This window comes from Mobula hypostoma, chromosome 4, assembly GCF_963921235.1.
Source record: "Mobula hypostoma chromosome 4, sMobHyp1.1, whole genome shotgun sequence".
Classification (NCBI taxonomy): domain Eukaryota; kingdom Metazoa; phylum Chordata; class Chondrichthyes; order Myliobatiformes; family Myliobatidae; genus Mobula; species Mobula hypostoma.
Window position 1 is genome coordinate 35,188,543 of NC_086100.1, and position 16,749 is coordinate 35,205,291.

A 16,749-nucleotide genomic window follows, 5' to 3' on the forward strand; every position below is an offset into this window, starting at 1 on the left:
ATGTGTAGAACTTTGTCAATGGCCTCCTGAAAATCCAAATATCAACATCCATGGACTCTCCTTTGTTTATCATGCCTGTTACTTCCTCAAAAAATTTGTCAGGCAAGATTTCCCCAATAAAACAATGCGAACTTTGGCTATTTTATCATTTGCCTCCAAGTGCCCTGAAATATCATCCAACATCTTCCCAACCTGATGGTAACAGTGAGAAAAGGACATCCTCTGGGTGCTGGAGGTCCTTAATAATGGACACTGCCTTTCTGAGATACTGCTCCTTGAAGATGTCCTGGGTACTTTGTAGGCTAGTACCCAAAATGGAGCTGACTAAATTTACATCTCTCTGCAGCTTCTTTCGGTCCTGTACAGTAGGTTCCCCTACCCCCTCACCTCCCCCCGCCCCATACCAGACAGTGATGCAGCCGGTCAGCATGCTCTCCATGGTACATCTATAGAAGTTTTGGTATTTGTTGACACACCAAATCTCTTCAAACTCCTAATAAAGCTGCTGTCTTGCCTTCTTTATAACTACACCGATATGTTGGGACCAGGTTAGATACTCAGAGATCTTGACACCCAGGAACTTGAAACTGCTCACTCTCTCCACTTCTGATGCCTCTATGAAGATTGGTATGTGTTCCTTCATCTTGCCCTTCCTGAAGTCCACAATCAGCTCTTTCGTCTTACTGACGTTGAGTGCCAGGTTGTCGATGCAACACTACTCCACTAGTTGGCATATTTCACTCCTGTACACCTTCTCGTCACCACCTGAGGTTCCACCAACGATGGTTGTATCGTAAGCAAATTTATAGATGGTATTTGAGCTATGCCTAGTCACACAGTCATGGGTATAGAGAGAGTAGAACAGTGGGCTAAGGACACGCCCCTGAGGTGCACCAGTGTTGATTGTCAGCGAGGAGCAGATGTTATTGCCAATCTGCACAGATTGTAGTCTTCTGATTAGGAAGTCGAGGATCCATTTGCAGAGGGAGGTGCAGAGGTCCAGGTTCTGCAACTTCTCAATCAGGATGGAAGGAATGATGATATTAAATGCTGAGCTATAGTCGCTCTAACAATATGCCAGAAATTCAGGAGTGTCAGGGGACAGAAGTGAGTGTAGTTGCTAAGAGGGTGCTTGAGAAGCTGAAAGGTCTGAAGGTAAATGAGTGACCTATACCAGATGGACTACACCCCCGGGTTCTGGAGGTGGTAGCTGAAGATTTTTTAGAGGTATTAGTATCTTTGTAGAATCACTCGATTCTGGAATGGTTCCGGAGAAATGGAATATTGCAAATATCACTCTTCTAGGGAAGGAGGCAGAGGAAAGGAAATTATAGGCCTGTTAACTTACCTTCGGTGGTTAGAAGGACATGGGCGTCCATTATTAAGGACAAGGTTTCAGGGTACTTGAAAACACACGATAATATAGACCAAAGTCAGCATGGTTTCCTCAAAGGGAATTTTGCCTGACAAATCTGTTGGAATTTTTTGAGGAAATAATAGACAGGATAGACAAAGGAGCATCAGTGGATGTTTACTTGGATTTTCTGAAGGCCTTCAAGAAGGTACTACACATGAGACTGCTAAATAAGACCCATATAATCACAGGAAAGATACTCGCATTGATAGAAGATTGGCTGTCTGGAAGGAGGCAAAGAATGGGAATAAAGGGGGCCTTGTTGGCTGCTGGTGACTAGTGATGTTCCACTGGGGTTGGTGTTGAGACTACTTCTTTTCTCCTTGTATTTCAGTGACTTGAGTGATAGAATTAATGGCTCTGGCCAAATTTGTGGATGATACAGAGGTGGGTGGAGGAGCAGGTAGTGTTGAGGAAGCAGGGAGTCTGTAGAAAGACTTGGACTGATTGGGAAAATGAGCAAAGAAGTGGCAAATGGAATATAGTAAATGGTATTACACTTTAGTAGAAGGAATAAAAGCATGGACTAAAAGAAGAAAATTCAAAAATCAGTGGTGCAAAAGGACCAGGAAGTCATAAACACAAAATAATCTGCAGATGCTGGGGTCAAAGCAACACTCAAAACACGCTGGAGGAACTCAGCAAATCGGGCAGCATCCGTGGAAAAGATCGGTCGACGTTTCGGGCCAGAACCCTTCATCAAGACTGTAGAGGGAAGGGGCAGAGGCCCTATAAAGAATGTGGGGGGAGGGTGGGAAGAAGGCTGGTAGGTTCCAGGTGAAAAACTAGTAAGGGGAAAGATAAAGAGGTGGGGGAGGGGAGGCAGGGAGGTGATAGGCAGGAAAGGTGAAGAAAGAATAGGGGAAAACACAATGGGTAGTAGAAGGAGGGGGGACCATGAGGGAGGTGATAGGCAGCTGGGGGTGGGGGCAGAGTGACATAGGGATAGGGGAAGGGAGGGGGAGGGAATTACCGGAAGTTGGAGAATTCTATGTTCATACCAAGGGGTTGAAGGAGCAACATATCATATACCGTCTAGGTAGTCTCCAGCCCCTTGGTATGAACATAGGATTCTCCAACTTCTGGTAATTCCCTCCCCCTCCCTTCCCCTATCCCTATGTCACTCTGCCCCCTCCCCCAGCTGCCTATCACCTCCCTCATGGTTCCGCCTCCTTCTACTACCCATTGTGTTTTCCCCTATTCCTTCTACACCTTTCCTGCCTCTCCTCCCCCACCCCTTTATCTTTCGCCTTCTCCTTCCCACCCTCCCCCCACCTTTATAGGGCCTCTGCCCCTTCCCTCTACAGTCTTGACGAAGGGTTCCGGCCCGAAACGTCGACCGATCTTTTCCACGGATGCTGCCCGACCTGCTGAGGATCAGGGAGTCCTTGTGCAGGATTCCCTCAAGGTCAACTTGCAGATTGTGTCAGTGGTAGAGAGGCAAATAGACAAATGCAATATTAGCATTCATATAAAAAGGACTAATAATAGTAATAAGTATTCTATTGATCCTGAGTAGGAAATTATTTAATTACAGCAGCAACATTTAAAAACACACTTACCAATGTGCAGACTTAACGAATAACGTACCGAATAATAGTGTACCAATGTGCAATAATCATGTACAAAATAAAATTATTGAAGACTTGTACTGTAATTTGTGTTCTCCTGTCGCAGAGAGATGAACTATTGTATATGCTTATTACATCAGGTAGGAAAGGTTTTCTATAACAATCCTTATGTCAGCAGAGCTGAATGAATCCAGAATGTAGGAGCAGAGATATCATGCTGAGGCTTCATAAGCAACACTCCCTCTTTTTTTTTACAGCAATGGATCAACCATTGCTCTGAGCAGGAAATTTTTACACAGCCTGAAAACTTTGCAACACTTTAAATGTTCTTTTCATAATATGCATGCTATGAATATTTAGAATGAAAATTGAAAAATTGCACTTTTTATTAATTGAAAGATATAATGCAATACAGTACAACAAAGAAAATCTTTAACATTTCATAAACCTTTTCTCATGTCTTTATTATAATCCATTGTCTATATATATTGTACAGATTAATTTCACATCCAGATAAAAAAAAATCATCCAAATGTTTCACTTCTAGTCTGTTTCTGGATTTACATTTGATTGATTTTTTTTTAGACTGAACCCACCTTTGCAGTCAACATATTGGTGCATGCCTTAATTGAACCAGTCTTAACTTTCTCAGAAAGGACAAATTTGGAACCACAGTATTGCCGCAATATTTTTGAGCCAACATTTCCATCATAGTTTGTAATAGTAGCTGAGTTTTTTTGCCAGTCATATAACAGGACCGAAAGCTTGCCATTCTCTTACTCATCATCAGCAAATCTATTATCCAAGTGATAACACACATTAACATTATATAAAAGAAAATTCCAGCTGCACGGCTAGAAATGCTATGTGTGCAGGAGCATTTCAGTTAATGCGCAGTCGTGCGCCTGTGCAGCTTAGAGAGAACAGTTTTTATAAGGCATCAGTCAGACTGCTCTTGGAGTGTTGTGAGCTGGTTTAGGCCTTATCTAAGAAAAGATGTGCTGGCATTGGAGGGGATCCAGAGGAAGTTCTGGGAGTGAAAGGGTCAATGTGTGAGGAGCGTTTGATCGTTCCTGTCCTGTACTCACTGGAGCTTAGAAGAATGAGATCGGATCTGATTGAAAGCTATTGAATATTGAAAGGCCTAGATAGAGTGGATGGTCAGAGGATATTTCTTATAGTGGGTGAGTTAGGACCAGAGGGCACAGTCTCAGAATAGAGAGAAGTCCATTTAAAACAGATTTGAGGAATTTCTTCAACCAGAGGGTAGTGAATCTATGGAATTCATTGCCTTAGACAGCTTAGCAGCCAAGTCATTAAGGACATTGAAAGCAGAGGTTGCTAGGTTCCTGATTAGTCAGTGGTTATGGGGTGAGGGCAGGAGAATGGAATTTAGAGGGATAATAAATCAGCTGGAATGGCGAAGCAGTCTCAAGGACCAAGTGGCCTATTTCTGCTCCTATGTCTTATGGTTTTTCTCATATACCGGGATGGTAGTTGTTTCTTAAAGTAGGTGGGAATGCATTAGATATTTGGATGCCATAGGAATGATACGAAATTTAGAGATGGTGAGAAAGTGGATTTGAGGGATGGAATCAACTTGATTTTTGATTTTCAGAGTGGACTTGAAGAGATGTATTTGCTTACTCTTGCTTCTGTTTAATACTTTCTTACCTATGAATACCAAAATATTAGCTGCCTATCTTTCTATTATTTGTTATCATGTGACCTCATCCACAAATTCTCTCCCCTGTTTACACCTCAAAAATAATTTAATTGACAGATATTTTGGTAGCTCCTAAAGATCTAAAAAGTGATCTCTTTGTTACAGTTTTCCTGATGCTTCGTGCCCATTCAACCAAGGCAATGATCAGGTCAGAGGGTTAAAAGACACTGGTACTCAGCCTGATTTGCTGAGGTCCAAGTCTCATCTGTCTATTAACTCCAAGATTTCAAGGATAACAATCTAAAATTATCTCTGATTTGGCAGTTCTACTCAAAAGTGACAAGTTCATCTGGATTTGATGAAGTGACGGGTGCATTTCTTTATCTACCTCTTCAATTATTGAAGAAATTATTGTCATGAATATCCAAGTCACCACATCTATGGACCGAGGATCATTTAGTATATGCTATGGCTTTGAAAGTCTAATCTTTCATATTATAGCAGAACACTGTTGTGAATCTATGACAAAATACATAATTGGTGAAATTAAGTTTCCAGCAATCTGTTACAACTGCTTTCACAAAGGTAAACAGAGTTGCTGTTTGTTCTTGAGTGTTAGCCAGGTTGTAGCGCAGAATTATAGCTAGTTGAACTGGGAAACTAGGAGCAAACAAAAATACCAACTGTTGAAAATGCTGCACTGTCCTGGCAGACCAAGCAGAATCTGTGAAAGATAAACAGAGATATTGCTTTAGGTTGACGAAAGGTTCTGACAAAAAGGCTTTGTCGTGAAATGTTAACTCTTGCTCTTTATCTTTCCAAAGAATGCTACCTGTCCTGTGGTGTAGTCCCTGCATTTATTTTTGATTTCCAACATTTTTACTTAATTTTTGATTTTCAAAAACAATATTTCTATGTAAATTATTTATATATTATCAGAGGTTAAGCTCAGTGCTGACGCCTCCAGCTTTGAAAATTCAGGTTTTGATAAATTTCTGTGTTTCTGTTGTGAAGTTATAATCCAAAATAGTACTGAGTTTTGTCTCTCAATTTCCTTGCTTTTTCTGGTTTTATCAGTCTTACACCCGATCACTCTGCTACTTCCTGCATGCTCTGCGTGTGTGATTTAATTAGTTAAAGAAAAGCAAACCAAAATGCTGGCAATTTAACTTTTGGTCACTCCCAATTGACAGCATGCTATTCTCCTGTTCCTTCTGATTGTAATGATAACCATAATGGTCTGTTCTTTGTGCATTTTACTGTAACTGCTCCTCAAACTGAGTTTGGTGCTTTTTAGACAAGGAAAAGTAAAAGAAAGATACATGCTCGTCAGTGGATTGACTATTTGGAAGGGCATAGGGAAAATTTTCGTACTTCCTGTTTTATTAATTTGCTTTATATCTGCATTTACAGTTTTAATTATAATTTCTTAAATCAATTAGGCCAAGTAAAATTTAAATCATTTGCTCCCAAGAGGTACATTTCTTTTCTTACTTTGTCTAGTTTTAGATGCTGTTAGGTTCTGTTTCAGCTTTTAAACTGCCTAGAATGAGACAGTATGATAGTATACCATCCTTCCTTCTATTTCTATACAGACATGCTACATTTCGTAATTTATTGTTTTTAAGTACTGTAGAAAATAGCCTTCTCTGCTGCAGAACTGAAGTAATATTGATCCTTACTTTCCTAACTAGCCATTTGTATTCTGGTTGAGAGCAGAAAATAACTATACTGAGGTTTCAGACATTGATAACATCGTGTTAAATTATTCTAAGGTCAAATTCAACCTCAAAGTTGCACAACCAAAGTACAACTTGGCAAGATGAATAGTGAAAATTTTGTCTAAATCTAAACAAACTCCAAAGGTACCTATTATTATTTCCTTATTTGGTTATATTACCCAAAGATAAGGAATTAGCAGTTGTTATCAAATGAGCATCCCAGTAAAGGATATTTAGAGTGAAGACCTTTTCATTTCCCATACATGGCATACATCACTTCTGCTACAGAGTTCTGCTCATTTCCTACTAAAACAGCACATGAAATAAGGGTGTAATACAGAATGTACAAAGAATTTCATGACATAACTTTAGGTGGTCATAAACAGGTTCGTGAGATGGCCAAAAATAATAGAAGTATATACATAATGGAAATATACTGAAGAATGTAGTTGAAGCAAGTGGTTCATCATTAGGGAATGTAGAGAAGCTTCAGACCTCATACTGTATGAATCTAGAGTAATAGAAATATTTGAGATATTGAAACATGACTATTTCATGGATTATAACATTAGAGAGTGTTGTATAGATTAGGTAAATGCACTTCTTTTGGTGTATTGATGAAACTGATTTTAAAATAATTGGCAAACTTCATCATGCAGGAGTTGGTAGAGCTTGAATATTTTCCTAAGGGCTGAAACCAAAGTAATTTTTAACAGGACGATTAATTAACATTTAAAGTAAAGGAAGATGCAAGGCTGTGGGGAAAATAGCAAGGGGATGAAATAATTTTGTCTGCACTAGCAAATTCATGGCACAGGTGATTTGAGCTACATGACTTCTTTAAATGTGATAAATTTTCTTGTGGAAAAAAGCATCGACTTTTACATAACACTTTATGATTAATTCTACTTGTGTTAATTATCAACAAATTAATAAAGTTGAATTAATGTTAAAAAGGAATGGAGTAAATATTTTAACATTTTCTTCTGAAATCCTCTTTTGACATATCTTCTTGCATATATTTCAGAGCCTGTCTATGACCCTGTGATTGAGGAGGAAACTGCAGGTTCTTTACCTCTAAAAAAGCTCAGCCTCAAGAAACAGGGCCCAGCAAAGTCTTTAAAACTCAACAAACCTGCTGCTCGTGTTTCTGCCACAAAGCTAGGTGAGAAGCCATCAGAATGGAGTAAATCCTTGGGTCATACAAACAATGAGGTGGCTTTGATTGATTTTGGGGATGATCAGACAGGTCACACTCCATCCCCAGTACTGGAAAATACTATTCCTACACTGGCTAAGCTAGTATTGAACTCATACTCACTGCTGGACAAGACACCACCTCAGAGTCCAACCAGAACTCTGCCTAGACCTTTGCACCCTGTTCCTATAGTTGACTGGGATTCTAAACCCTTGCCTCCACCTCCAGCCTATGATGATGTTGCTCAGGATGAAGATGATTTTGAAGTTTCATCCATTAATAGTCTGGATACTGAATTAATTGGTGAACGGTCAAAATACGGAACGCTTCAGTTGCCAAGAAATCAAGAATCAGGAGAAACTAATTATGCATTTGTACATGATTCAGATGGAAAAGGAAAATCCAAAGTGGAGGATAATCTGTTCCTTCCACCAAAGCAGATGAAGCAAACTACCTTTTCTCAGTCAGCTGAAATATTTGAGGAACTACAACAAGAATGCATGAAAAGACTTAATGTTCCTATTATTTCAACTCCAGCCTCCTCACCAACTCCCATCTCTTTGTCAGCAAATGTATCTCCAACAACTTTAGATGATAAACCTCAGATCCCACCACGGATTCCCATTCCTCCACGGCCTTTAAGAAGAAATGAGCCGGGCCGTTGGTCTGGTGAGTTGTCACCTGCTTCTGGAGGAGAAGAGGATAAGCCTCCACAAATTCCTCCCAGGGATCCATTGTCCCAGCCATCCTCAAGAACTCCAAGCCCTATGGCAATTCCAGCAAGTTCTCCACAGCAAAGGACAACTGCAGCTTCCATGACAACATTAACTGTGGGTGCATATCTCTCAACATCTCCTAGCAAGTTAATGCCCACCACTCAGAGCTTTGCCTCTGATCCAAAATATGCTTCACCAAAAGTTATTCAAGCACAAGGAAAAGATACCTCGAAAGGACCTTGCATCTTGCCGATAGTAAAGGATGGCAAGAAGGTCAGCAACACCCATTATTATTTGCTTCCAGAGAGACCTTCTTACTTAGATAAATATGAAAAATTTTTCAAAGAGGCTGAATGTGTGGATGACCTCTGTTCCAAAAGATCTGTGACTACAGCAACAGTAAGGCCAATGGTACAACATCCTGAATACAAGGCCAACTTTTCATCCAACAATAGCAATACATGTGCTGGGCTTGCAGCAATGAGAAGTTCTCATAGTCTACAAAAAATCTCTTTTGAGAGTCCCAGTGGGAAGACAGACTGTTTTACTCCAACGGAGAAAATTAAAATTGTAAGTAGTATAATATGGATTTGTTATTAAAATTTTGCATGCTATAACATAATAATATTAGTTTTGGATCATGATGATTCAAAGTTTTGTAATGCATAAGCCTAAGCAGGATCATGCTCTTTAGTCCAGGGGTCCCCAACCTTTTTGGCACCGCAGACCGGTTTAATATTGACAATATTCTTGTGGACCGCCTGACCCGGGGGGGGGGGTGGTGTTCAAGTAGGGTTAAACTCAACTCAATATGTCTTTTACAGTTAGGGTTGCCAACTTTCTCACTCCCAAATAAGGGACAGAAGTAGCAGTCAAATCCCGGGACACTTTACCCCAGGAAAGGCTACCATGACCATGAAGCCTTGCGCGGGCACCTGTGTGTGCATGCGTGATGTGTGCACATGCGCGTACGTGCTGATTTTTCTTTCCCCCACAAATCCGTTTTGCCTTCATCTTCCCAACTATACTGTACATACATTATTTCTACTTTATATAGGCTGTGTATTTATCATATCATTCCTGCTTTTACTATACGTTAGTGTTATTTATTTTCGATTTTATGTGTTATTTGGTATGAGTTGTTAGGTTATTTTTTGGGTCTGGGAACGCTCAAAAATTTTTCTCATATAAATTAATGGTACAGCAATTGCTTCTTCGCTTCACACCATTTCGGCACAAAAGGTTTCATAAGAACGCTCTACCTTTGCGGGGGAAATAAGGGACAAACCAATTTAACCCAATATATGGGACAGTTGGCAACCGTATGTTCAAGTTCAACAGTGCGTGACAGGGAATGAGGAAATGTGCAGCTGACTCATATCGTTTCCTCACGGCCCGGTAGCAGATGCTCTGTGGCCCGGTGATTGGGGACCGCTACTTTAGTCCATGGTGAATTTCTCTGCTTGAATAGTAAGGCTGTTGATGATGGATATTAAAATAAATTTTCTTAGAGTATAATACATAGATAAAGTAAATATTCTTTTCAAGTTGAGGTTGATCATTTCAAATGTTTGTAGCCTGGTCTTGAAGACCAGAGTTTTTTAAGCTATGGGCAGCATGTTCATGATGGAGAACTTCATTAACTGCAGCAAGAATCGTCTACATAAGACTGATCTATAAATTTTGACAATACTTCACCATGTTTGATTCACAGTGCTTGTTGTGTTTTGTAGTTCCATTGACAGTGAAGTAGCATAGGCTTAATGCTGACACCTAGAGTTGATGAATAGGTATCACACCTAAAGGTCTGCTGCCTGGGTTAGATCCCATCAATTTGCAGCAGGAAATACTGCAAACTTTCAACAAATTTGACAGCATTCATTTAATGATTTAATGACAGATCAGTATTTTGGATTGCTTATACCATTTGTCAAATCTAGCAGCAGGTCATTGATCTGAAATATAACCCAGTGTTTCTATGTTTGCTACCTGATGTTCTGAATCTGTTGTTACTACCATTGATCTGCAATTTGTTAATCACTATGTATTTAACATTGTGATTTGTTGAGCTACACACTAGAAAACCATTTGATGCATTAATTGAGAGCTAAGGCATTTATATAGTATGCAGTTTGAAAGTTAATCATATCAAATACATGCAGTGGTTGCATACAAATCAACAGCAATTTCTCCCTTTTATTAGTGACTTAATGTGCAAAGATGGCATATTGTGAATCCTAAAATCAATACCAACTCAATAGCCGATGATCAGAAAGTTGGCTAAAGAAGTAGACTTTAAGGAATGAGAGACAGAGAGATTTTGAGAGGGCCTTCTCGAGTTTAGAACCCTGTCAGGTGAAGGCATGTTTGGCTTTGTTGAGCTTAGTAAATTCAGGGATATTCAAGAGTCCACAATTGAGGAAGCACCTATCGTAGAGTCTTTGACACTGGAGGAAATTAAGTCATGCAAGAACATGACGGGATTGGAAAATGAGAATGAAAATGTTAAGATCTGGAATTGTTTAAGCAGAAGCCAGTTTCTACCTGAGTTCAAAACTCAAGTAGTTATGTTGCAGCTTTATAAAGCCTTAGTTGGGCAACAGTTCTAGTCACCCCATTTATAGGAAGGATGTTGATGCTTGAGAGAGAGTGCAGAAGATGTTTATTAGAATGCTGCCTGGATTAGAGGACATGTAAACTTGGGTTGTTTTCTCTGGAGCATCCGAGGCTGAGGAGAGATCTGATAGAGGTTTATAAAGTAGTGAGCAGCATAAATTGAACAAGCAGGCAGTATTTTTCCCAAGGTTGAAATGTCTAATACGAAAGGGCATGTATTTAAGGTGAGAGGGGGTTAATTTTAAAGGAGATGTGAGGAGCGAGTTTTCTACACAGAGTGCTGGCTGCGTGGCAGCGTACACTTCCTGGGGAGGTAATAAAGGTAGGTACATTAGGGACTTTTAAGTGACATTTAGATAAGCACATGAATGTGAGGAAAATGGAAGGATATGGATATTGTGTAGGCAGAAGTGATTAGTTTAGTTAGCCATTTGATTACTAATTTAAATGGTTGGAAACATCATTGTGGGCCGGAGGGCCTGTTCCTGTGATGTACTGTTCTCTGTTTTATGCTTTATTATCAGTTTGTGTATGTATGATGTCTTGCTCATCCTGCAGGCAGGCATAGATAACTTCATTTGCTGATCATTTGCAAATTGTGCAAGCTATAGAGAACCTTGTAATAGAAGGAAATTTTTTCAGGTGGTTAGTAAACATTGGGCCCCAAGGAACTATGGGATCAGTACCCTGGTGCAGGAACAATTAATTTCCAATATTAGTTTTCCTTTGTTTAAGACATGACTTCAGTCATTGAAACATTTTCCCCTGATGCCCTTAGATGTCCATTTTACTATGGCTCTTTAACACCACACTATCAAATGCCGCCTCGATATCAAGGACTGCCTCACTCACCTCATCCCAGAATTCAGCTGTTTGGTTTGGGTTTGGTCAGAGTGGCCCTAATGAAATTCAGATTGGGTATAGGTACTCAGGTAATCAGCAATGTGTCCCGTCACTTTACTGATGATTGAGATCAAACTGACAGTGACCTGTGCAATTTTCCATATTTTTGTTTAAATTCCAGTTACATGTCGTAGATCAGCTCGACTTGCGGCATAGCTAAGTTCAAGTACTTTTGCTGGGATCTTGTCTGGTCCTATAATTTTGTTGTCTCTAGTTTAGTCAGTTATTTCTTAATGTTGAGTGGAGCAAATCATGATGGTTCTTTTAAAAACGCAAACAACAGGAATTCTGCAGATGCTGGAAATTCAAGCAACACAGATAAAAGTTGCTGGTGAGCGCAGCAGGCCAGGCAGCATCTCTAGGAAGAGGTGCAGTCAGGACTGACGAAGGGTCTCGGCCTGAAACGTCGACTGCACCTCTTCCTAGAGATGCATCATGATGGTTCTATCGTGTTCATTTGTAGAAGGAAGCTAAAATGAATCATTCACTGGACATTTCTGGCTGAACATGGTTGTAAATGTTTAGCCTTTAGCAATCATGCCATCATTGAAAATTGGGTTTTTCTTAGAGTCACCAAGTCCTGTTAACTGTTTCAACTGTGGAGCTTTGGTCTGATTCACTAGCTGTGGGATTCCTCAGCAATATCATTTGCAAATTTATTTCCCCAATCTCTGGTTCAATTTTTTTAACTTCATTTGGTTGGCACTTCACTTTTAGGTTTACCTAGCAGTTCCTCTCTATATCTTACAATTCTCATTGAACCAAGGTCCATTACAGGGTTTGATTGTAACAATTTCCTGAAGGATGTGTCATGCTTTGAAGTTACATTTGTGGTGCTGTTCATAGCAGCGCACAGAATTTTGAGTTCTTCCAGCATTTTGTGTGTTTCTCTTGATTTTCCACATCTGCCCAATTTGTCTAGAGTTTATGTGGTGCTATACATATTTCCAACTGATGATCTTCTGCAGTGCTTCATGCATTCCCAGCCTTGAGATCTGGTAATACCACATATCACAATGGAAGGTGTTTTCAATGTAAAGAAAGGAAATCTGAATTACCACTTAGTGCACTAGAAAAGAAAGCACATCTACGATGACAGGGATTTAGTAAAAGACGAATAATCTTGATGAGCTCCACTGTACAGAGAAACAGAAACCCGAAGATCATTGGTTTGGCACAAAGGTCCTGAATTTGGAGGTGATGTATGTGGTAAATAATAAGGTGGGTTGTTTTGGCAATATTAATAATAACAACTTTAGTTATAGAGCACTTTTCATACAGATGATGTGGTTCAAAGTACTTTACAATAGGGTGAAAGTACAAATATCAAAAAATATAATAAAAAACATGAAAATAAAAGACAAGAAGATGTCAGTTAAAACAAGGTTAAGTAAATAGGTTTTGAGCTGATGTTTAAAAGTGTCAACTGAGTCTACTTCCGTTGTAGTTTTAAGTAATGAATTCTACAGTTCCGAGAAGGTGACCTGCCAGTTATCTTTTAATGGAGATTGTTTAAATTTCAGAGACTAGCGAAAGAAGACCTGAGAGCTCGAGCAGGATTATTAAATGGAAAAAGTTTCTGTGATCTGCTCTAGTCCTAGACTATTAAGAGCTTTAAAAACAAGTAAGATAACTTTAAAATCAATTCTTAAAGATCCCAGAAGCTATTACAGAGTAACTAGTATGGGAGTGGTCTGTTCCCTCATCCTGATTTTGGTCAAAAGTCTAGCAGCAGCATTCTGAATGAGTTGAAGTTTGTCAATAAATTGCTTTGGAAAGCCAGTAAAAAGCTCAATGCAGTAATCTAGTCTATTCAGTATAAAGGCATGGATTAGTTTTTCTGCATCCTTACGGAAACAAAAGTACCATTGCAATTTTTTTTAGGTGTAGAAATGCTCCCCTGGTCACTTGCTTTATGTGGGATTTAAAATTAAAATCCGAATCAAGGATAATACTCAGGCTCCTTGCTTCTGATTTTACAAAGGGAGCTCAGTTCCCAAGTTTATCAAGTATTTATCTCTTTTGGCTTTGGGACCAACCAAAAGTATTTCAGTTTTATCTTCATTTAGGTGTAGGAAATTATTGCTAATCCATTTGTTTAGAAGTCAGAGTAGATAGATCTGGGGTTATCATCATCAGGCTCAACCAAGGAATACAATTGTGCTTCATTTGCATGACAATGGAAATCGTTTATGCTCTTTAATGATGGGGAGCATATACAAGAAGAAGAGAAGGGGACCAAGACAACTTTCCTGAGCGGCACCAAAAGGTAGAAAATTAGTCTCCAAAACAGACTCTCTTTAAGAGATATGACCAAAACTAATTAAGGGCACTACCAAAGAGGTCAACGCAGTTCTCAAGGTAGTCTAAGAGAATGTGTGGTCAATTGTGTCGAAGATCTAGAAGAATTAGAACTGCGACTCTCTTGTCATCAGTGCTCAGCCTAGGCAATTTTGGTAATGGCCTTCTCCATGCTGTGGTTTGAAGTAAAATCTGACTGAAACCTTTCTAGAATATTGTTTTCATTCACAAAGTTGTTGAGCTGGTTGAAATTGACTTGCTCAAGAACCTTGCTCAGGAAGGGAAAATTTGATATAACCCTGTAGTTAGCTAGTAGCATGCTATCAAAGTTTGGCTTTTTAAGTAGGGGTTTGACAGCTGCAGTTTTGAAGGCATTTGGAAAAACTCCAGTTTCAAGAGAAGTGTTAATAATTTTTCTAACAGATTCAAAAATTCTATTATTTTCAATTAATGACTATTAAAAGAGTCCTTTAAAAACTATGTTAGGGACAGGGTTGAAACAGCAAATAGAGAGTTTATTCTTTGTTAAAATCTTATCGAGCTCTGAATCGGAAATACTTGTAAATTTTAACATAGTTGCCGTCTTTTTACGAGATTGGCTGTAGCGGTTACCAGTAGCTGTAGCTGTACTCTCCCTAATGGATGTAATTTTGTTGATTAAAAAGAATTGCGAATTCCTCACATTTTCTGGTAGATGTTTGATTGACTGCTAGATATTTGGTTTAAAAAAAAGTAACAAGTTAGTCTAACTATAGACTTAATATAACTAATTATAGTCATAATTTACAAAAAAATTTCTGGCATTTCATCATGATGTTTTCAGGAATGCGTTACCCAATAGCCTCATGTATCTGGTGCTGAACATAATTTGATTCTGGCGCTGAAACTACTGAAAGCTGATTCTGCTACTGAAACTACGCACTCCAATTGGTTTGTAACAGTTTGTCTGCATACACAATATTCAATTGGATGTCACCTGTTTTGATAAATTATGCTTCTCAGCATTTAATTCATGACAGGCTAATATCTGCTATCTCTTTAGCGAGGCCTCAGACAAGAGGTTTAAATTGTTTTCCTAGAGCAGGCAGGCAGATAGTGAAAGCTACTGGATTTTATGTGTGTCTAAACTGCTACCCTCGCTGTAATGGAAGGCAAAAGGCTGATTGCATGGATTGGGTAAGTGCTGGTTTTTGCTCGATAACCTTGAGAGGGTTTGAACATTTTTTATTATTGCAAACAGAAACAGTGTGTATTGGGGGGAGGGGTGTCGGCATTTAGATATACTTAAACATGTATATGTATCTGGCAGGTGCTGACCAAACACAAATTCTTGTTCACTTCACTCATTTTCTTTCAAAGGTGCCCTTACTGTCATTCCAGCCTTTCCTTGAAACTTAATCCCTTGAAACTAGAAATTGATACATTTCTACTCAATATTTGTTCTTTAGTAACTAAAATAAATATTGGAGTAATTATTATTGATAACTCTCTTCAAACTAGTTTGACTATTTAAAAGAAATGCTAATCTGATTCCCCTGCAACTGTCCACTGGCAACTATATAGATTTTATTGACTGTTTCTTCAGCAAAGCAATGATGATTGAAGGAAAGATCTTAACTTCACTCTTAATTCAGTACATCCTTGGAGTAATCTTGTTACACATGAAGCATAATATGCTCCATTTGTCTTGAGAACCATTGCATGATTTACAAAAGGTGGGCATTCCCAGGGAAACTTGGCATTAAAGAACCCTCAATAATGGAAAGGGGTGGGCGAAGTGTTTTGAGGGAATATTGGTACAATAATTCCAATGCACAAAGTTGAATGTTTTTGGTGTTTCATGAATCAAAAATGTGTACTGTTAAGTTAATGACATTATAATGAAAGTTCACAAATCAAATGTTTGTAAATCATGGAATGTCCTGTATTCAATTTCATTCACCACTGTTGTATCCACTTTCATTCAAGGCACAGTACCAAGGTTTGAACACCTTGGTTCTATCCACCAATGTCCTCATAACATTTTAACTCTTTACACTGGTTTTTCATCAACTGAAATTTCATAACCAATTTTCAAATTGCATTACTAAATTTAATGAATATATGTCTCTACTGCTATGAATGTCTGTTAAACTATTAGAATTTTCAAATTCCAAATTGCTTTTATAAATAATAGTCAGCTATAGTATTATGGTAGCCCTCCCAGTTCTGAGTCTGAAACTTGAGTGTCCCGAGACAGTTGATATGGCTGAAGGAGTGTTGTGTTTCAAACCCAGACCCCTTCTAAACTAACAGCTAGATGAAAAGGGGCAATTTCCAGTACTTCGATCAATATTTTTTCATTAGTATCCAAAATGAATTATTGGGTTATTATTGAATTACTCTCTGGGTACCTTGATGTTTTTGTTGTAACAAATAGCTAAACCTTTACAGTATTTTGTTAATAGTTTGGCCATCCAGAACTCATGCTAGAGTTCTGTCAATACAAGCTTTTTCTGTAATGTGAAAAGTGTTCAAAATCCAACTTTTCCGGTGAGAATTTACCATTTACCATTCATAGGACCAATTGTAATAACATGTCTACAAAACACAGCGTGCATTTTGGTAGATTTTATTTACCATGATTCAAAAGGTGAGAGATTG

At 38.8% G+C, this 16,749-nt stretch overlaps 1 protein-coding gene across 8 annotated transcripts in view; it reads left to right on the forward strand.

The window, feature by feature from the left end:
- The window catches only part of tnk2b (tyrosine kinase, non-receptor, 2b), a 255,079-nt gene that overhangs the window by 219,135 nt on the left and 19,195 nt on the right, over positions 1 to 16,749 (forward strand). For all 8 annotated transcript variants that reach the window (XM_063045579.1, XM_063045572.1, XM_063045580.1 and 5 more), the window contains one exon: positions 7,400 to 8,856. In XM_063045579.1, the coding sequence (XP_062901649.1) occupies positions 7,400 to 8,856 (1,457 nt within the window). The remainder of the gene's footprint in view (positions 1 to 7,399; positions 8,857 to 16,749) is intronic.